We start from the raw sequence: 22,205 nt of genomic DNA on the forward strand, positions 1-22,205 counted from the left end.
GATGCAATTTTAAATATATATTCGTTTTTTTTCTTTCTGACAACCCCACCAGCAATTTCTCATGTTGTTAACACAACAAACTCCTTTATTTCCATATTATGATTTTTAAAGATTAATCAGCAAAAACAGAATTTTAATTCATAAAGGTATGGAGACGCTCTTCACTGCTATTAAACACATCAGAAACAAAATCTGAACTGGAAGATAATGCAATGTTGGAATGAAAATCAAACCTGATCTTTGTCAAACACTGCAGACAAAGAGACCATAAATTTCAAGTCCTAAAAATCCAAACCTCTGAACTACGGCAATAACTTCACCAAAATCTAATCAGCTCAACTACATTTGCATATATGCATGGATCCCAAATATCATTTGTCTTAAGTGACTAATTTTAGTAACTGTGCAAAAATATTTTCATGAAGAAAGAAAAAATGTCTGAAAAGTGGAAAAGTACATCAGAACTTTAAAATAATTGCTGTAATGACCCAAAAATCAAAGAAGGTCATCTACATTTGAAAACAAGCTTCACTATAAAATATAATTTGACCAACTCAAGTATGTGTTTATGTTCAAAATCATGCTAACATGTTCAAAGATGTGTACAAATTTGAAAATTGCTCTAGTGACCTGAAAATCTAATTATGATACTGACCTATGCATTCAAATGCTAAATTACATTTGTTGACATCAAATGGTTTTTGTGTAATCTACCTAAGATGATTCTCAAGACATGTATGGACTTGACTGGATCAAATCAATATGCCACTGCTCCAAGCTATGGAGGCATAATAAAACTGGTATGACCTATCCTAATTAGTAAATATTGGGTAATTAAAAGAATCAAGATATACCGAGTGACATAAAACTTACCGTCTAGTTGGCAAATCAGCTGTTGGCAGGAAATTATTTTTTGTAAGCATATTGAGTGCTAACTGAACTCCACCACTGCGTACAAAATTGTACTGAAAAAAGAAATCCATTTTTTTTTTTAAAAATTCAGCCATTTAAGTAAAAATATTACCATTTATTAACCCCCTTTTGTCTAGAATGCAAATTACCTGCAAATGTTGTGAAAGCAAATGGCTCAGCAGCTAGACTAAGCAAAAGATAGACTGCATTTCCCAATGCCAAAAGAAATGCAAGAAATAAAATAATTTCTCAATGAGTAAATAAAGAAGTGAAAATCTTTTAATAAAGAAACATAACTGAAGAATAAAAAAAAAGCAACATACTATTGAACATTTAATGACATTAACAACCATCTGGTAACAATCTGAAGCTTAATAAAATTTCACACTTTTGCCTGTTTCCTATATAATGATGATATGCAATATATATGAGAAATGTTCAGATTACAGTCATGGAGAGCTCAAGCAGACTCCCAAATGTCTATATCCATTCCTGACAAGCCTTTTTCATGTATTCTATCATACAATATCTGTTCTAATTAAAGCCAAAAATCTTACAATCATTCTCTGTTGAAGAAAGGCAACTGAAACCGAAGCAGTCAACTACATTTTAACTACAGTATTTTTAAATGTATGCTTGACAGTCAGTCTCTTTGTTGTCGCTTTTTTGCATGCAACATAATAATGATAGACTGTCTGGATAAATTCTAACCTGGACAGAGATATATTTCAGAGGTGTAAATCCAGAAATAAGTAGAAATACTGGACCTAACTTTCACATGGCACCTCCTGTGTTTGAGCCTGAATCTTAGCCAAACTAGCAACATGAGCCATTAAGAAACTCCCATCATGCAAGACAAGCTAACCATCACAGTTGCATACAAGTATTTGGTACTGACAGAAAAGGACAGAGCAAAAGAAACAGTCAAGCACTGTTTTATTGTAAACCAATCAAACATCATGTAAAAAATGATCAGTGTAGTATCCAAAATGGAAGAATATTGTTTCACAATGAAAACGGATTGAAATAATTAAGTGTTTGAAATTCAGGATATCACATGTGCATGATAAGGCAGAACCAAGTTTTTTTTTTACCTCATGTTCGGTCAAAAATCAGGCTGCACATTACGCACACTAAAATATGAATACTTCTTCATTTTAATGAGGTATGAAATGATAGCTAAAAAGTGTAACATCTCTAGCTTGCTTTAACTGAGATGAAAAGAATAAAAATGAATCTAAATAGGCTAAATCTCACCTGAAACTCAAATGCATCTTCAGAAAGAGGGTCAGCTGCTGGCATTAGTAAACTGTATGAAACCTGTATAATAAAAAATGTTAATGTTCATTTGTCATGATTGGAGTAGATTTAGAATTAGATTTGTAAAACACACACACACACACACACCTCAAACTAAGATTCCTCAAAGGAACAAACACTTAACTAGCCAAAAGAACTTTCAAGGCTTCACAATAAGTCTGTATCATGATTTTTATTCTTTTTAACTGCCCAATATCAAAACCACATCAGATATTCATGAGAAACTCGGTCTATCTGATTTTTATTAATGTTTACAGGTCACATGTCATAAATGCCGTAGTTTTTCTTGTCTTTCAGCATATTAATTACATAATGATTTTAACACTCACAATTTCTGAGAAAATAAGTAATTTTCATATCGATTTAATGCCTGTATCACTCAATCTAACAATGTTTAAAGTTTGCTAGGCCATCCAGTAAGCAACTACGCTTTGCCACCACCATGCTGGCATTCTGTGATGCTAGACTGGTTTTCATACCTTCCATGTAAGGAAAGATACGGATATCAAGCTGACTTTGAAAATAAAAGTCTACTACATGAATCTAATCCACTAAGCGTTTGGATTGACTCAGCATACATATGTACTGCAAGCACCCAAATGATCCATACTGCACCCTCCGAATATTCTGGTTAGAAATCTATTAATTTAACTCATGATCAGTTTAGTTATGACTCAATTACGTGATTAATTTTGGGCGTCAAGTGGTGGCAGAAAATTCCCAGTCCCCCCCCCCGTTTTTCATCAATATTTGCAAAAATTCAAGGACTTTTCTTGGTCAGGAAAAAACTATAATTTCTCCCGACTTTTCACAATTTCCCGGTAGCATGGGAACCCCCTGATAGGCTTATTTGTTGGTGCTTTACAGCATAGCAACACCAATAGGTTATTTAGTGCCAAGGCAATCTGAATAAAGTGTCATGCACAAGTAAAAAAAACTAAGCCACCAATGAGTCCTTTGACTTGATGCCTATGTCAAGTATGTCTGGTTTTCAAATTTGTGATAACATGAACATGTTGATGCTCAGATCTTCACTTTTTTATTCAGAAGCATCAAAATACTGGGCATCAGACTGGTACCATTTTTATTTAGAACCAACTAGACAACATAAGAAGTATTTTTAAAGACAAACCTATCTTGATATGACCATTCATTATAGCAGAGTAGGGATAACAGCAATAGCATGTTCCTATGGGAACCAAAATATGACTTGTGCCAATTAACCATGTGGTTGTTGCCAGACCATAAGTGAATAGAAACAGAAAATCACCTTAACACCAGATACAAGTAAATACTAGTAAATACTCAATTTTGTGTGTGTGTGATTTGGATTTTTAACATAGCTTTAACAATTTTTCAGTCATATCGCTACGATGTCTGCAGTGTGGCGGTTTATAGCGATGCCTAGCACTGAGGCATCTCCTCACAGACATGTCACATGATGTCCCACCAAGTCACATTATCCTGACACCAGGCCAACCAGTCCTAACACTAACTTAACCTCTTAATGCTGAGTGACAATTGAGGCAGATGTAAGTACCATTTTTGTAAGTCTTTGGTATAAATAGGCCAGGGATCGAACCCACAACCTCCCACATCTGAGGCAGATGCTCTAACCACTAGGTCACCGGAGCGGTCACTACTCAATTTTGAAAGTTTAACAAAATCAATATTAATCAAATATGATGCAGAAGTCCAATATTCCAAATATAATTTTAAAAAATCAAAACAATCCATGGTAATAAAAAATATCAGATGGTATATAGACAACAATTTTCTAGGATGCAATTTTTATGACCAAAATAAGATGTACAATTCGAGTAATATTGCACAATTAGCATAAAATTGTATTTAAAATGTTCACACGCACAACAAATATTGTTTTAAAACAGTTTTGTGTATTTCAATATGAAATATGATTATAAATATGAAATATGGTTATAATTTATGCATCACTTCCAATGTGGATATTTTTCCAGCTGGTCAATGTTTTATAAAGATTTATAAAAAATCTCCCTCGAATTCATTCAGATTAAGCCATTCCTTGTGGCTCAAACAGTGGCAAACCATTTTTTATAATTAATTGTCTGTGATTTTCTCCACAATCTCTCAAATCTTTTGCAATATAAGCAAGTAATCAAGCATGGTCATTTGTAAGTAGATGTGGCAGACAGCAATCAATGCACAACTATGCAGTGAATTCGATGCATATTTTTGGTTGGTCAAAAATAATTAATGTCCCCAGTTTGACTGACAAGAGAAACTATCCTTTACAAGACTTTCAAGATGATATTAGATATCATATTGGAAACATTGTCATTTAGGCCCAACTAAACCACACAAGAAGTCTTCTGGTGACAACCCCTATCAATTGGCAGTTTTGTTCAGGAGTAGAAGCAATAACAAGATTTTCAAGTGTTTATGTGGCAGCCATATTGGCCATCAGAACAAAGCCATTTTCATTTGAGACAAACTGGACATCATATGGACTCTTTCAGTGAAAACCTCATGTTCCAATGACCATCCATTCATTAGGAGTAGCAATAACAAAATTTCCAGGATGGCTGCTGTGATGGCCATACTGGATGTTCAAGCAGTACCATTCTCATTCAGGACCAGCCATGAGATGAATGTTTATGTAAAGTTTCATGTCAATCCACAAATAGTTTAGAAGGTGTAGCAATAACATTTATGCTAATGGATGGATGGACAACAGACCATTCCGTAAGTTATCCTGGTCTATTACCAGTACAGATGAAAATACTGTTTACAAGTTCATACCAACAAACAGGCAAGCAAGCAGTAAAGTTCATTTTTTATTAACGACATCATCATGAAAATTATTTTGTAAACCTTGTGTGAACTAGTCGCACATATATTTGTATCTAAGTGAGTGGAGCAAGTACAACACAAGTTATAGTCAGTTCATTCAACCAAATCAAAAGTTTTCTGATCTACAAAATTAATTCAAGGTAGCAATGCAGACTGGTGACAATTTCATGCAATTAGCAACAATAATTTTTTACACATCTGATCTCAAATTTAGAGTGTGTGTGTGTTTTGGATTTTTAATGCAGCTTTAACAATTCTGCAGTCATATCACTACAATGTCTACAGTGTGGCAGTTTATAGTGCTGTCTAGCACTTGGGCATCATGCCACAGACACGTAGCATGATGTTCCACCCAGTCACATTATCCTGACACCAGGCTGACTAGTCCTAACAATAACCTCTTAATGCTGAGCGCCTAACAAGGCAGCTGTTAATGCCATTTTTATAAATCTTTGGTATGACTCGGTCAGGGTTCAAACCCAAGACCTCCCACATCCAAAGCAGACACTCTAACTACTAGACCACCAGAGCAGTAGCAAATTTAGAGTAAATTTTCAATCTCATTCTTGAAGTTTTATGAATTCAAGCCTGCCAGAGCTCTATACTGTGGTGCAGTACAAGTGTTTGGACTCTAGGTCTTAAAAATATGTAACAGAAAGAAGTGAAAGAAACACTTTAAGTAAAATCAAGCTATTTCTCTACAATAGAGAGAGAAAATTCAAGAACACAGTATTATGAATTAAATCCTAAATAATCCTAAATATCCTATCATAAGTCCAAAAATAAAGACTGTTCCTAATGAATTCCAGCAGTCATGAATTGCCTGATATAACAAAATTATGCAATCCAGAATCCAAGAGTTAATGAGCACTTTAGTAATATCAACTGCAAATTCTGATTATGGATTAACATAATGATTTAGAGCAGGAATGAATTATCCCATTTATACACATTTTCACTTGACCTAGATGTGAATCATTATAAGGGGAAAATGTGCCTCATATATAATGATAATTCAGATGAATGAAATATTATTTAGTGGCTTACCTCAATATTGTACAGGACTTCTGTAGGAGAGGAGTTAAAGAACATGGATTCTAAAACATGGGAGACTCCAGTACCAGATTTAACATGCTCTGCACATATGCTTCGAAATCTCTCCACTATGTGGGAATCTGAAATACGAAACCATGTGAATTAGTTTACAAACTACAGTAAACAATGTTTGAAATGTAGCATGGTTGTAAATATTTTCATTTGTTCATGTTCTCATATACAATTCTGGTACATTTGTTTTTGATTACTGCATTAAGACCTTCCTGTACACATTTCCTTGATGTCGATGTAATCATCCTTTGATGCCCTAATTCAAACTCTACCATCAAAATGCTAGGCAACTAAATGTGTGTAGTAGTGTTTAACAGCAACTTGGCACAAAAGTATCTGTGTAGTGCCAACAAAAAGTTAAGTTAAAAAATATAAGAAATGTACATATAAAAAAACATATAGATGTTTTAATTCCATGATAAAACAATACTGATGCATACTTGTGTTATGCTGTTTTTTGTTGTTTTAAATCAAAGAATATGAAATATTGGCGGGGAAAAATAAAGTGTTAACTTTTGCAACATTATCCTACCCTCGTTCTAACACAACAATTAAACAGATTTTTAAGAAAAAGAATCTTTACTGTATACTGACTAATAATGGGTCATTTTCTGAGTAGCATTTAATGCCCACACTAGTTTTGATGTTCTACACCACATAACCTTGGTTATGGTATTTTCTGATATTCAGTAAATAATCAAGAAACAATGAATAATTCTAAGTGTATATAGACTACCTGCTGGCATAAGCTTTAGTAACTGTCTGGCTGTATCTCGTAACCTAGGAACTAGTACTGAACAGCCCAGGTCTGATAACTGGAACAGGAATTGGGCATACCTAGCATTGTTGGCCATCAGCTACAAGACAAGATTTGCCAATTAGAACATCAAAGTAGGTATCAATACATTTTTACAAAAGCAAAAATAATGTATCCATATATAATAATATATATTCATAACATAATCTGCCATGATCAACTCAGCAGTAACAACATTTCAAGTTCAGCTCAGTGCTAAACTGAGTAAAAACTGTAATTTAAAATTTAGTATTGTTCACATCACAGATTCAAGGAGGCATAATTATAATAAATAAATATTGTATCATATTTTTATGTGACATAAAACATACCACTCCTGGCAAGCAGTTTTCTGCTTCAATATTTGGACCATCATATCCACTGTGACGCGGTGACCCAGCAGAACTATCAGAACTACTGTCAGGACTAGAAGGCATACTGTTGGCCACCTGGACCAACTTAGCTGTAATTAACTGAAATGAAAAGATACAAAAGATGAGGACACTGAAGAAGGTTATCTAAAACAAGTATACTAAGAAAATATTAAATCTACATTGTAAAGTGCAAATTATTTACAGGATTCATTATTTGCATTAGCAAACTCTTCCATAAACTATAGCCTACAAATTTTGTAAGGCATTTTGCTGCAAACCAGGGCAACTACAATGTCCTCCAAACTACATGCCATACTTCAGCAAGATAAAACAAAACAAAAAAACCTCTTTAAATCATTATTATTTTCTATCTTCACACTGTTCAAGATTATTTAATAAACATGCAAACATGAATGTGCTTTGTTTTATATTTTGCTATGAAATTACAATTTCCTACTTTCCTGAACACCAGTAGTACATTTGTTAGTTACAAAATGCCTACTTGGTTTGAAAGATCTGTTCACAAGGTGAAATGTGTCCCTTACTGAACACTCCTCTATACCAAAAAATTACAACATAGCACATTGGTACATTCTCATGATTTCAAGAGTGTTATCTGATGAGGAAGCAAACCACAGAAAATATTCATGATGATCTTTATTACAATACACAACAGTTTGTTTATAAAAATTCAATTTTCTGATCTCTTCTAGCACTTCTTTAGTTCCCCCAGCTGTCCCCACCAAGTTCATGACTCAAGTTTGATATGTGACGTGCATCTTGGTTGGTTATGCTTGTGTGAATATATACTTGCTAGAATGCATTCAAAATGACATGAAAATATATTCTTGTAAATCTGAACATTTACCCCAACCTAAGATTCCCAAATGGTCTATGTCATGACAAAAATAAACAATGCACTTCATCACATCAGCAGGTACAAGCATAGCAGAATTGTACTCTTTAATGTATAGAAGAAAGCATGCCAGACATACAGGAATACAATCAGATGGAGAGTCAGAGTATATCCTAACAAAAGTCTCTCAAAGTGACTGATGCCTTATTGACCAAAACGAATTCCAGGAACTAAGATCAGAATGTTTCTTCTTTCAAAATGTTGTCTATTGAAACCAATAGGTGGTCATAACAGACACACAGACATCATAAGAATTCCTCTGGTGAACACCCCACATCAATATGACCATTGATTCCAGAGTAGAAATAACAAGATTATAGAGATGAACATCATGATAAGTCTTGTGGTGAAGATATGACGAGTCATTTAGGACAAGCTGTGAAAACAAGTTTTCAAGATGAACACCATAATGGCCTTACTGGAGGTCATACCAGCACTATTTTCCAATCGGTCAAGTTTGACATCATAAAAATCTTTGGTGAAAACCCAATGTTACTAATGTTTATTTTATTTTCCTATCAGGAAGATTATTAACAAGATTTTCAAGATGGTTGCCAAGGTCGCCATATCAAATGTCAGAACAGCCCCATTTCATTCGATCAATTAAACATGATAGTCTCTTAATGAGAACTACCTGTCAATATGACTGTTTGTTTTGGGCATAGTAACAATAACATTTTTAAAGGGCCTGTTTTTTCATCATATGTTGTTTTATTATATGCTCATTGTTTTCTCTGTTACCTTTATATTGTCTGAATTGTGCAGTATTTTTCCATATTGCACAGCTTTATATTGCATGACACGCGAGTCTAGAAGTAGTATACTTTGTTAGGAACTACTTTGTAAACAAGCCATGTACGCTCATGTAATAGAAGCTTTAGGTTTTAGTTTTTTATAGTTTGTTTGTGGATGAACTAAAGCTAAAGCCATTTTGTCTATTTGAAAATAGAGATGATAGTAATGAAGTGGAAGAGTTGACTGAGCCACAAATAAACTTTCAAACAAAGAAACGAATGAATGTCATATCTGCAATGTCCAAAACAAATGTGAGAGACTCAGTACTGAAAATACCATTCTGATCATTTAAACAGTTATTTAAGAGATATGTTCGTTACTTTCTGTAAATGGAATGGTTCAGACTATGACCAGTGCTCTCTAGGGTCTATAAAAATGGCAGTCAAAAGCAAACTGAGGCCAAGGGCTATCACAGATACACACAATTTAACTAGTCAGTCAAACACTAAATTCCAGACAAAAATGACAACTGAAGATTTTAGTATGAAACTATGAGCCTCAGATCCAATAAGCCAAGACAATGAAAAGGTATTATTTCTGCTGGCTAAATAGACAGTCACACAACAGCTGCTTTGCAATTTTCTGCATTTAACTACTTTGATATAATGTTAGGCTAGCAATATACAACACGATGTATGATAACAGGTCATATCCGGGGTCCCTCCAACAGCAAGCATGTAAGTGACAGGGCATAAACATATGTTTTCTTTAGCTGGTGATAAGAATGGTAATAAATATACCTGAATTTCTTCAAAGTCTACTTAGTTCTGCAAATCCAAATGACATGACCCATGTCATGGTAAACATGATATACACCAAAATTGCACTGCAATTTTGACTACATTTCCAAATGAAATCACATTCTTCTTACTGCACAGAACTGAAACAACTAATCCAGTTCATCATAAGCATAAAAGTAGAATAAAGTTGGATCAATAGAAAAACAAACTCGTCAATTCTAGACCAAATGGAAAGTTTTTTCAACGTTCATTCATTCAAAATATGATTTGAAAATTTATGTAGACCAAAATGAGAATTTTTTAAAACTAATGTTGAGCATGTCACAAACTTCATAGGTCACTGGACAGTGCTATGTGCATATTAATATTGCTACTGAATATTAATTAATCAACAGTTCTTTGTTTATTTTGAAATAAAGTATACATTCAGTTACTTTGTTTCTTGTAGTGTATTCATTTTTTTCCATTGAGCCTTAGGTAGGAATACGAAATGAGTATATAATAAAAAGATCACTATATTTCTATGGGAAAATATGAATCCATCATTTTGGAATAATACTGCAGTCCCAAGCACATGCAGTATGATTCAGAAATAAAATTGTTCATATTTTCCCATACAGATGCAGTAACATGTAATTACAAAGATCTAAAACTACTTGCAAAACATACATACCATTTTATCTCTCAAAGGGATCTGCGATATCAGTCTCTTGTCTTCACTAGGATCTAAAATTTCTGCATTTACATACAAGTCCACCTTAATATTACTACTAGCTTTCAGTCTATGTAAAATCTGCCGCCGGACAGATCCTATAGTGTCATTTGTATGAGACCAAATATCCATATCATCCATCTGACGTCCCTGGTTTGGAAAACGAACCGACAAAGACACAAGTTTTCCTCGGCATGCCCTGGGAAAATACAAAATGTTAGAATAATATATACAGGTATCTGCAGATTTGTGCGAATTTCATGTTAAGACAAGTTCATATGGATTTGGGAAGGGGTGAAGACTACATTTAACGAATTTGTCAACAACAAAGAAAAGGATAAACAAATAAAATGATTTTCTTAAAAATTAACTGAATTACATATTTTTCAATGAAAATAAAAAGCAATGAACAAAAATTCTGAGTCGTGCAATTTCAAGTTACGCAACCACTTTTGGGAATGCAATTACTGTGTAAGTCAGGGGTTAGCTCTGTCTGTGTGTGTATGTATTTATTATATACTTTAGTGTGAAATATAGAGACTTGTTTGCAAAATAATTGTCTTTTTTTTCATTCCTATATTTTCACGTCTGAAAAATATATTTTCACACACAAAAGTATAAGACTTCCCATTATGCCGTCCAGATTGTGTGTGTCCACAAAGTCGAACATGCAACAACAAAAGCAAGTACTTTGTGAGCTAGAAGAAAAAAAAAAAAAATCTGCATTACATTTAAGACATGTTAATTTATCTTTGATAAAGAAATCTGACCAGATGCCGGTCACACCTCTCTGTAGTTATTTCCCATTACTTCCTTGAAAACAATGAAAAACCCACTTTGATGCATTGCTGAATCAGATTTGCATGGTTTTCAGATAGGGTCAAATAGTTTACAAAATGCCAAAAATGTAACTGACTGCAACAGATTTGGAAAACCCAATCCTACCGCTTTATCCAGTCACATATATTTTTATGATTAACCAATGAAATGGAGAATTTATGAAAAGGGAGTGGGAGTGTTGTGCCGAAGAGTTTGTTCAGTCTTGCAAACTTTGATTCTGGTACAAAATCCGGTATATAAGAATAAAACAATTTTCTTTTCCCATATTAATACCAGATGTTTCATCTTGTGGTACCAAATACATTCTTATTTAATCTCGTGGCTTTTCCACTCATTAAAATATCACCTTCTTGGTACCACACATTCTTTCATATATATATATATATATATATATATTCATGTATAAGCCAAATAATTTAGGAAAAAATAAAGGCTCATATGGGGGGTGGGTGGCTTATCAGCAGGTCAGTGTCTAAATTTGACAGTTTTTAAGTCTTTTTCTTGACTACTGAAATGGCTGTAAATCTTGGGACAAAAAAAAAATAATTTGTTCCGTGTCCTAAGACTTATATGCATGTAAAAAAATAATTTTCAGTGTCCCAACACTTAGTAAACTGTTATAAAGTACTGTGATCGATTTTATTATTATTTTGCATGTGCATATTTTCTAATTGCTCCAACATAAAATTAAACAAGGGTAAATACAGACTTCATAATCTGAGGGCTGGTTGAGTTTCCCCGGAAGATCAGGCTGAACTATCATGTACAGTACTTACACAGTGCAAATCGTGCATAGCATCACTTAAATCCTTATTTATTCCCAAACATACTAGATGCAGATTTTGCTTTATTTATTGTTTTGACCAAACTGCATTCTTCCAGAGAACATTTCAGCTAGTCCTTAATAGCTGTTTCATTTACGTTAAATAATGCACTCATGAGTTACTCATTTTTAATTATATAAGCGATCTCACAAACTGAGGTAATATTTATGAAAATGTACACATGTTTAATTGTACAAGGTACATAACCTGTATAACTGTTACATGTTCATGAAGAATGGTAATAATAAGGCTAAAATTTCTCATTATAGATCAACTAAGATCATCAAACTATTTTAGTTTTGTGTTCTGGATGAACAATATAACTTTCCACACAATGGAAAGCTTGATGTTTCGGCATCTCCTCTGTTGATAATTGGCAGGTTTACCTTTTGTTTTCTGACAGCAATTCACGGCCAGTTAATCATTAAACCCTGAAACCGGCTTGTGTTTCTACCAGCACATTGATGTATAATTGCCTTTCATTCCATAGAATTGGCATAATTACCGTAGTTTTGTAAAATGGGGTGTAAGACCTACCTGTCAAATTTTCAAAAGCCAAGTAAGGAGACTAAATAAAAAAATAGGGAGATTGGGACTAAAATTTGGGAGGTTTTTCATGGCATTGTTTAAGCCATGTTTTTACTAAATAGTGACAGATCTTCTGGGTCCAATATGTGAGAAATTCTAAAAGGACACGCGCCATTTCTCCATGTGACGGACCTTATTTTCCCCCAGGATGTGCCCTAATTTCATATTCTGGTCAGCTGTGGTCAAACTGTAAAATAGCAAAATCTTAGTCTTAAATAAATGAGCAAGAAAGCCAGCGTGACTAATTAAAAGTTAACCTTTATCAATGTAACTATTTTGTGAAAACGACTGGCCCTCCATTAGAATTCAAAGACACCATGTTATACACTACTCTGTGTTATGCAAGCATCAGCAATTGATTGGCAAATAAAGGATGCCCACTTTTGTTGACTACAGGTGGCTAAACGGGCAGCCTCATGGTACTGTACATGTGTATATCCGACCGTATTTCCTTACTGTCACCTTGTAAGGCATTTAGTACTGTTTACTATAAAACATGTATTCTGAGAGTTTTTTCAGTACACATATTCCTTCTTTTAATTTAATGATGGTACTTAACATTCATATATATGGTATAAAAATACAAGGTGTTCACTCGTGTAAATTTCTTTGGTGGGAATGGTGCTATAGCATATGGAGCAACAGCATCAACAGTGATCACTCTTGGGATTGAAATTAATTGTCAACAATTTTACTCTTGTGGTTTAATTTTTTTTCTGGTTTATTTTCAGATTTTTGAATTGTTGTAGAGGTAAAAAAAAAATCATAAATTTACATGAATGATGTTTAAACTTAACATTCTATTTAGTGAAGTGAACTCTTTCTAGTAATGTAATTATCTTGTCACAACAATTTTCACATGTGATACAAAAGAACATGGCTTCCACAATTTGCATACGATATATTTATTTATGTAGGACTTCTTGTTGTTGAGGAGAAATGAAAATTGAAAACAATGTAATAATCGGGAGTTTTCTGCAAAAATCGGGAGATATTATGAAATCGGGAGCTATGTATGCAATGATCCAAAACTTGGGAGTTTTTTTTTCTCCTTCTAGCGTCACAGCTGACAGGTATCAGCATAATTTTCTAAGCATTATTTCTGAAACTTCATTATTGTATTTTGGAGATATCATTAAAGTTTACTGCAGAGGTGTCCATGATTTGACTCCATGGTATGTACTTCATTCAGCAGAATGTACTTCATTCAGTGAGTGTTCAAACCTACAATGTACATGCAGCGGCGCCATTATGTAAATACACTCAGTAGCTTAATTGCGAGCATTGAATCAAACCGAATTATTGTTCATTGTATGGTCATACTAAGATCATATTTTAATGAGTCAGGTATTTACAATTTCAAGGCAAAATAAAATCGTAATGACTGGTGGACTGATATAAAATGTCCAATGCAATAATACATCAACAAACAATAATTGAGTCAAAAGGGAGTGGTAGTGTTACAACAACCCGAGAATGCGCAATTCTTGTCATCATTCAATCAAGTTATACACAAATCGGAATTAGGCAGAAAAAACAAACAAAAACAGAAAATTTAATAAATAACTTTTCAAACAAGTTTAAACCATTTCTTTTTAATAAACATACATGCCAACCCCAAGAGAAGTATACATGTAAGTTTTGTTAATATAAGTTTGCCAAAATAAATGCATTTAGAAATTACCACGTGCAGCTTGTGATGTCTCGGAGTTTTGAGTCGGCTTATACGCGGGTCATACACTTTTTAGTGTTGATACCTATCCAGATTGGGGGGGGGTCAGCTCATAGCGAATGGGCTTATATGCGAGTATGTGTATGTATGTATGTGTGTGTGTGTGTGTACATATATATATATAGACAAACACAAACAGATCATTACTGCTGCAAATCAAGATTACTGTTCTAGTCCATGCTTCACAAACACAAACAATTTTATCTCAACATAAATAAACATAATCAAATTCAAAATTAATCAGACCAAGTGGCTTATGTAACTATTTCACTAATCAGAATTACACGGTCTAAAGCAGACCTTGGGTATTATTTAACCTGTCAATGCAATATAAACTTCTTTACCATGGTGGAGCAATATCTGATTGGAATTGTGAAACTTAGCCAAACAGATACAGTATTACCTCCTGACTGTAATATGTAATACAAAAGCATTACCTCACTAAGAAGTTTAGCTCCTGATCATAACTAATTCAACATACTGATAATGCAAGGCTGTTTGTGACATGTCTTATCAGAAGTAAAGTTTTTAGAATGTTTACAATCTTGGTTAATTACATGCATGGTGAAGTCATAAATATGCATGAATTTCACTTACGCTCATCAACAATATTGATGATATAAGAGTATCTACCAAACCATGAAAATAATATCAAGGCGGTAAAAAACCTCAGCCAGTTATACACAAATTACCCCCAAAGTATCTACATGCCTTGCTCATAGTAAAAGCCATAAATCTTTACAATATTAGCCTATTTTGTAACTTTGATTAAATTCTGGTCAGAAATGTATTTGCACAAGTGATAAGAAATTCGGCCATTCATATTCAAGACCATCTCATTAATAGTTATGAATCCTGTTAATAACATCAGACAGCTTGATAAATAATATAAGCCTATTGACCATGTTTGATTCAAATATGATCAGAAAAGAGTTCTTAAGCATTGATAAGCTCAGCCAATTAGACAAAATCATCTCATATGCATGTATCAAGATCATAATTGTACTCATCATTATGGTTAAAGCAAATTCACCAAGTCAAAACTGCACCAGAAAAAGGTATTCAGATTGGTAACATGTCTAGCCAATCGCATTACAGATCACCTCATTAATGTGCATGGATCTTGCGCATTATCAAACTCATACAAGACCTTGTTCATATAAATCTATACTGGAAGTAAAATCAAATTAAGATGAAAATTATAACTCCCAGAGTCGTAACAAGCTCAGCCAATCAGATGCATGATCACCTCATCAATATGCATGTATCTTGCTTATTACCAAATTCGTATGAGATTTCAACAATACGATCTCACATTTCAAAATTTTATCTATAGGACTGGAAAAATGACTTCTAGTTTTAACCTAATACTAGCTGCAGCTATTTCCAATGGAAAAGTGGTACCAATGTCTTGCAATGTGTTAATGCTGGTGAATCAAATTACCTGCTGAGTGGAAGAATAGAACGTTCCTCCCCATACATCTCATCACACTCTGACACATATTCCTTAAGCACAGTCAAAACACGAATCATACGTGTACATTCCTGCATAACACGATTTGGACTGTCCTTTTCCTTCTCCAGAATGCTCACAGTGTCATACAAGGCTTTGAGGCGATCTACACATGACTGAATAAAATCCTCATGAATCTCAACCTGGTTTTGTTGCAGCCGAGGACCCAAATTTGTGTAAGTGTCTTTAAGAAGAGCTATTGCTTTTTCTGCCACTTCATCTGGACTCCACATTACAACCTGCAATGCAGTGTAGGTTGTAAATTCATTAACATTTCTTTAAACTGGAACATGCAATCACATTTCTTTTTAAAGATTACCTGCTCATGGTCAACTGCATTTAACATTTTTACTTGCAATTTAAAATATTCACTTCTTCAACTTAGACATACAACAGGCAGTATTTAACTTCTTCATTATCAAGAGGTTATCTATACTTGAATATCTGCTTGCCAATATTAAAATTAATTTACAATGGTACACTGAAGGTTGTTGGGAAATATCTAAACTAGATATTTGTTCATGGAACACGAATGCCCCACCATAGTGCTTGAGAAACTGACCTAAACGCAGAAGGACAACACTACATGCAACCACCACTTTCATTGTGGGAGATGTGAAGTATGAAAGATGTCTAAATTATCTACTAGGTTGTTGGGAAATATCTAAACTAGATATCTGTTCATGGAACACAAATGCCCCACCATAGTGCTTGAGAAACTGACCTAAATGCAGAAGGACAACACTACATGTGACCACCACTTTCATTGTGGGAAATATGAAGTATGAAAGAGATGTCTAAACTATCCACTTAGATATCATCATCTACCTACAATGTCTTTCTTAGCTATACATATTTTGCTTATTTATACTGAACCATGAAAGTTTCACATGGAGTGCAGAAAATAATTTGAATGTAACCACAGTCTCTGTGCAGTTGTAAATGTATCCTGTAGCAGAAAATAAATATGTGCTCTGTGACAGAGCATACAAGAAATAAAACATCGAATACCTTTTCAAGAATATCAATGCAAAGTTCCAATAATCAGCTAATAAAAACAGATGATTGCCTCAGATCATAGATTATAAAAGCTATTATCGATGTCCACTGCAAGAAGAAAGATTACACCTGGTGGAACTTGTGTGCTTTGAGTAACCCTGAACTGAGAGTCAACATGACTAATGGCCCTGGTTACTTTTGTTGTTGTTGTTGTGGGGTTTAACGCCATTTTTCAGCATATGATAGGCTATGTATGGCGGCCAGTTTTAATGGTGGAGGAAGAACCTGGTAAAACCCCAGGAAGAACCACCGACCCACGAGAAGCTACTGGCAAGCTCTTTCTCACATACCCACATTAGCCGAATCCTAGATGCGAACCCACGCAGACAGAAGTGAGATGGCAGTGATCCGTAACGGAGAGCGCTTTAGACCACTCAGGGCTCTGCCCTAGTTACTATTACAAGAACAGCACATGCACAATTAATAATGTTGTTCAAAACAAAACCATTTCTTCCTTTTAACTGTTATGTGTTTATTTTGATATCTTTCAGCAATAACAAGATTTTCAAATTAGCAAATGTGATACAAATATTAGATGTCAGCTTGGCACCATTTTCATTTAGGACAAAGTGGACATCATTATAGGTCTCCTGGTGAAAACTCCGTCATAATGATCATCCACTCAGGTGGAGTAGGGACAATAAGTTGTGACAGCCTTAATTGATTTATGACTGACAATTTGCATTTAGGACAAATTAAAGAAGTCTATTGCTGAAAATCCCATGTTGACATAGCCATCTAATTTGGAAAGGAGTAGAGACAATACTTTAAAGATATGACCATCCATTCAATAGCATCATGATGGCTGCTGTGGCTGCCATAAAAGATGTCAGATTAGCACCATTTTCCTATTAGACCAAACCCATGTAAATGTGCCTTTCTGTTCAAGTAAAGTTGTGATAGAAGATTTGTATGATGGATGTCATAGTGGCTACATTGGATGTCAGACTAGCATCATTTTAGGACCAGCTAGAAACCACAAGTCCTTTAGTAAACACCCTATGTTGACATAACCATCCATTAAGGAGTAACTATGTGTATGTGTGTGTGTAATTTGTAAGGAGTAACTATGTGCATGTGTGTGTGATTTGGAATTTTAACGTAGCTTTAACAATTTTTTAGTTATATCGCTCGGTGTCTACAGTGTGGCAGTTTATAGTGATGTCTAGCACTGGGGCATCATGCCGCAGACATGTAGCATGATGTCCCACCCAGTCACATTATCCTATCTTTATGCTGAGTGCCAAGCAAGGCAACTGTTAGTACCATTTTTGTAAGTCTTTGGTATGACTCAGCCAGGGATCGAACCCATGACCTCTCGCATCCGAGGTGGATGCTCTAACCACTAGGCCACCAGAGCTGTCAAGGAGTAACTATAAAAAGATTTTCAAGGTGGCTGAAAAAGCAGTCACATTAGATTTCAAACTGGCAGAAAACAGAGGTCATCCGAAATCTTGTAGTGAAATCCCATGTTCAGCGTTTTATCTACAAATGGCTTCATGTAAGTCATTTGACTCATCAAGGCAAAATAATTGAGTCAAAATGCAAGCCTATGAGTCTTATTTTATCTGATGATCAAGTTTTCAGTAGTTTTTAAAATATAATTACACTGTTTAAATACACACTGAAAATATTAGTTACATAATGGGACTAAAGCAAATAAGGCATTTCCCTTGCCAGAAGCATCTGAACATTATATATTTGTTAAAAATCCTGTTGAAGGTTTCATGTCATCAGACATAATCTGAGCATATTTGACAAGGTGTTTATTGTTGACTATGTCAGTGCTTTCATCTGCCACTGCTGTCACAAATGACAAATTCTGCATGTCAGGTATAAGACTATCCTCAACAACATTTGACAGGTGCTCCAGTCACTCTGAACAGGTAGTAGCCGAGTCATACTGATTGGCAGAATTCTTCAAAATGCCAATGGCATCAATTTCTTCAGTAGCTAAGTCATGTATTAAATTAAGAAGAGATATGTATTTTAAAACAAGGGATGTCTTCTACACTCAGCCGATGTACACACTTAAGTTGCACTTTCACTACTATGTCTTGTTTGGAAGAATGTTTTTGTAACCCTGCATTCGTATCTGCCAGGTGTTGTGGACCTTCAATCAGCAGTTTGTATTCTGGCAACCCAGCATGCCTTGCTTGTGTACTGTTCTGAAAGTTACTGTTTTTTGTACATTTGGTCATGGTGTTTTTTTTTAGCCTCTGTACATATATGGCAAAATATAAAGGCATCTTAACTGTCACACTCTTCACTTGACTTAACTTCTTTCTGCAAACATTGCCAGCTCTGTTTTCAGCCATTGCTGCATAAACTACGTTTTATCTTACGAGTAAGCATTACCTCATCTTTGGATGATGAAGGCTCCACTGGTTCGATAAAAATACTCAGAGGTCTCGGAAACGCTTAATCACACGTATTTGGAGGCAAATGTTTTTTTACCGGTGATGCAGAAAATCACTTATACAGTAGGCCTTCCATTTGCACACATTTGCCAGATGGCAAATTCAACCATCTGCTGAGTGGGAAAATGTGTTTATCAAATGATCGTTTTAGTTTAGCTGATATTTACATTGAGAAAATTCAGTGGCTGAAAGACCTCCCAGATGTACATGTTGTCATTGTAAGAGTACATCTGAAGAACATGAAGACATAAAATTGAATGATTGGAAATTGTTGCTTCATTGCATGACAATGGTGTGCATAAAATAACATCAGTGTAAAAAAAAAACTGATTTGCGCATATTTTCAGTTTGAGAGAGTTGTAATCTAGCCATTAAAGTAGTTAGACCAAACCTTAATTTTGTTTTAATCAATAAAACATATTATTGGATGCGTCAATTTATCTACTGGTGACGATTTTTTAGATGAACCTGTTTTTTGTTAATGAGTAAGATGTAACATTCGGGTGCGTCAATTTACGTACCGGCGACTATTTATGTGCATCAGATTGGAAGAGTCTGCGTATTTGATGCATGATGCGTGGGTAGATAAAACAATGCATGTTGATATGATCATCCATTCCTCCAGAGTAGTGATAACAAGCCTTCCAAGATGACCAAAATGAAGGTCATGTTGGACATCGGATCAGTTTCACATTCATTTAGGACCAACTGGACAAGAGAAGCCTTTTAGTGAAAAGCCCATGTTAATATAACCATTCATTCTGAAGGAGTAGCAATAACAAGATTTTCAAGAAGGCTGCCATGGTGGCCACACTGGACATCAGATTGGTCAAACAATGGACAGGAATAGTGTGTACATAGAACATCAAAAATGTGGTCATGCATACATATTTAAAGCCAGTAACAGGTAAAATATCAGTCACTGATATTCTTTTGTTACAAGAATGTCCTACTGAGATACATGCCATCATCAATTTTAATGATTCCAGCATGAACAGTGCCTGACCAACATGAAAAATCTGAATAAGTAACATTTCTCAATAATACGTTAGAACATCCACTATCATGCAAAACTGAACCCTTCCAGGCTAAAAAGATGCTAACCACATGTTTTGGCTAGTTTTACCAATAAAATTGTTCCCTGCTTGCTAAGATGAAAGTTGTGAGAAGTCTCCCTATGGATAGTGAAAATGGTTACAAATTCCATCAGTTGTCATTTACTGGAGCAGAACTGCATGATCATCCTGAAACATAATTGGGCAGGACTTGGAAGGTATGCCTGAATTGTCATTGGGTAAGTATTATTAGAGATTCAATATCTGGAGCAAAATCATTTCTTTCAATCACACACACATAAATTAGAAGAACTTCTACTATCTTGTAAATCTATCGGTCTCACGCTAAGAAAAGATGCTAACCATTTCTTTTGGCTTGTTTTAGCAACAGAAGTGCCAGAAAGTCGTCTGCTTGCAGAAACATAACTTGCACTACAGTAACCTCCTCTCCAATAGAGGAAATGATGCCAAATTCTGCCAATAGTCAGTTACTATTGGAACTCATCTGCATGCTCTTCCTGGGAATTAACTGTATCAAGGGAGTGCCCATATTATGATCAGGGAAGTATTGCTCAAAAAATGTCTTTTTCTCAAAAAAATGGTACCTTAATACAGACATGGAATATGTAAGAGGTGGAGCGAGTTATATCCACTTAACTTGGAGTTAGCCTTGTCTCTGGTCTTCTGATGTATGCAAAGCAGCTTTGACCTTTATGCAAAATATGAGCTAGGTTAGCACAGGTCAATGAAAGGATGATATCTTAAGAGAAAGTTTCATTCATGCAAATCTAGCAGAAGTAGAGTAATTCACATCATTAAGCTGCAAAGCAACCTAGTAACGTAGCCTGCTGTACTGCATAAGTCAAACTAACTCTTTTGAGATGAAAAGTCTCTGATGGTAGAGAATATCATCACAAGACTACCATGGCTTGAAGGATGTCACTCAGAAAGCAGCTGCCTTAAAATGCTATAAAGTGGTGATGAATGCCAAACCTTCTGAGCTGATATGCTAAAGAAATTCATATGGTTTTCGGTTAATCATAGATGTGATGTGATGAAGATGCTTAAGTGCTCACCCTTCTCCATAATTTCTGACAAGAAGGACCAGAAACTTCAACAAAAAAAGTTCATGGAACCCTTAAATTACTGGTCTTCCAAATTTGCTTGACATAATTTTGAAATGTTTTAATCTAGCCACAAGGACCAAAGATTGCTATATTTTTCAACCTGACCAGAAGATTACTGGCTTTGGATCCAAGGCAGGTGGTGGTCATGAAGGGCATATGTTGAGACAATGCCAGAGCTGGAGTACACAAGGTTGGATATCAGCTGGTGTCTAGTGGTGTGGTCTGGTAGTGTCTATAAGGGGTTGTCTAGGATGGGGCCATGTGTGCCACTGTACTGTGTTATTAATGGCATGATTTCTGTGGGAAGTCTAGGACAGCAATGACTGCCTGGCCTTTATTGGGACTGGCAATCTTTCAGCCTCAAGTGATTGATATCTGAAAATTTTGGCCACTTGGGCAGTGTCAGAAGTAATAACAGCGGAGTCCACATGCTTATGGGAGCATTTCTTGGGTCTCTCGCTAGCTCTGACAGGGTTCATAGACCTTTGGTGTGACAAAATTCAAAGACTTTTCAAGGACTGCATCCAATTTTTTTCAAGGACC

The 22,205-nt window shown here is 35.0% G+C and overlaps 1 protein-coding gene across 3 annotated transcripts in view; it reads right to left on the reverse strand.

Annotated features, from left to right (window-relative positions):
- The window catches only part of LOC149799209 (ubiquitin carboxyl-terminal hydrolase 9X-like), a 197,299-nt gene that overhangs the window by 118,610 nt on the left and 56,484 nt on the right, over positions 1–22,205 (reverse strand). For all 3 annotated transcript variants that reach the window (XM_089958476.1, XM_089958475.1, XM_089958477.1), the window contains exons 20-26: positions 15,933–16,240; positions 10,466–10,703; positions 7,300–7,440; positions 6,908–7,028; positions 6,112–6,239; positions 2,170–2,232; positions 874–965 (exon numbers count right to left, since the gene is read on the reverse strand). In XM_089958476.1, the coding sequence (XP_089814602.1) occupies positions 874–965; positions 2,170–2,232; positions 6,112–6,239; positions 6,908–7,028; positions 7,300–7,440; positions 10,466–10,703; positions 15,933–16,240 (1,091 nt within the window). The remainder of the gene's footprint in view (positions 1–873; positions 966–2,169; positions 2,233–6,111; positions 6,240–6,907; positions 7,029–7,299; positions 7,441–10,465; positions 10,704–15,932; positions 16,241–22,205) is intronic.

This window comes from Sinohyriopsis cumingii, chromosome 5 (assembly GCF_028554795.1).
Source record: "Sinohyriopsis cumingii isolate HCF-2022 chromosome 5, ASM2855479v2, whole genome shotgun sequence".
In the NCBI taxonomy this organism is placed as follows: domain Eukaryota; kingdom Metazoa; phylum Mollusca; class Bivalvia; order Unionida; family Unionidae; genus Sinohyriopsis; species Sinohyriopsis cumingii.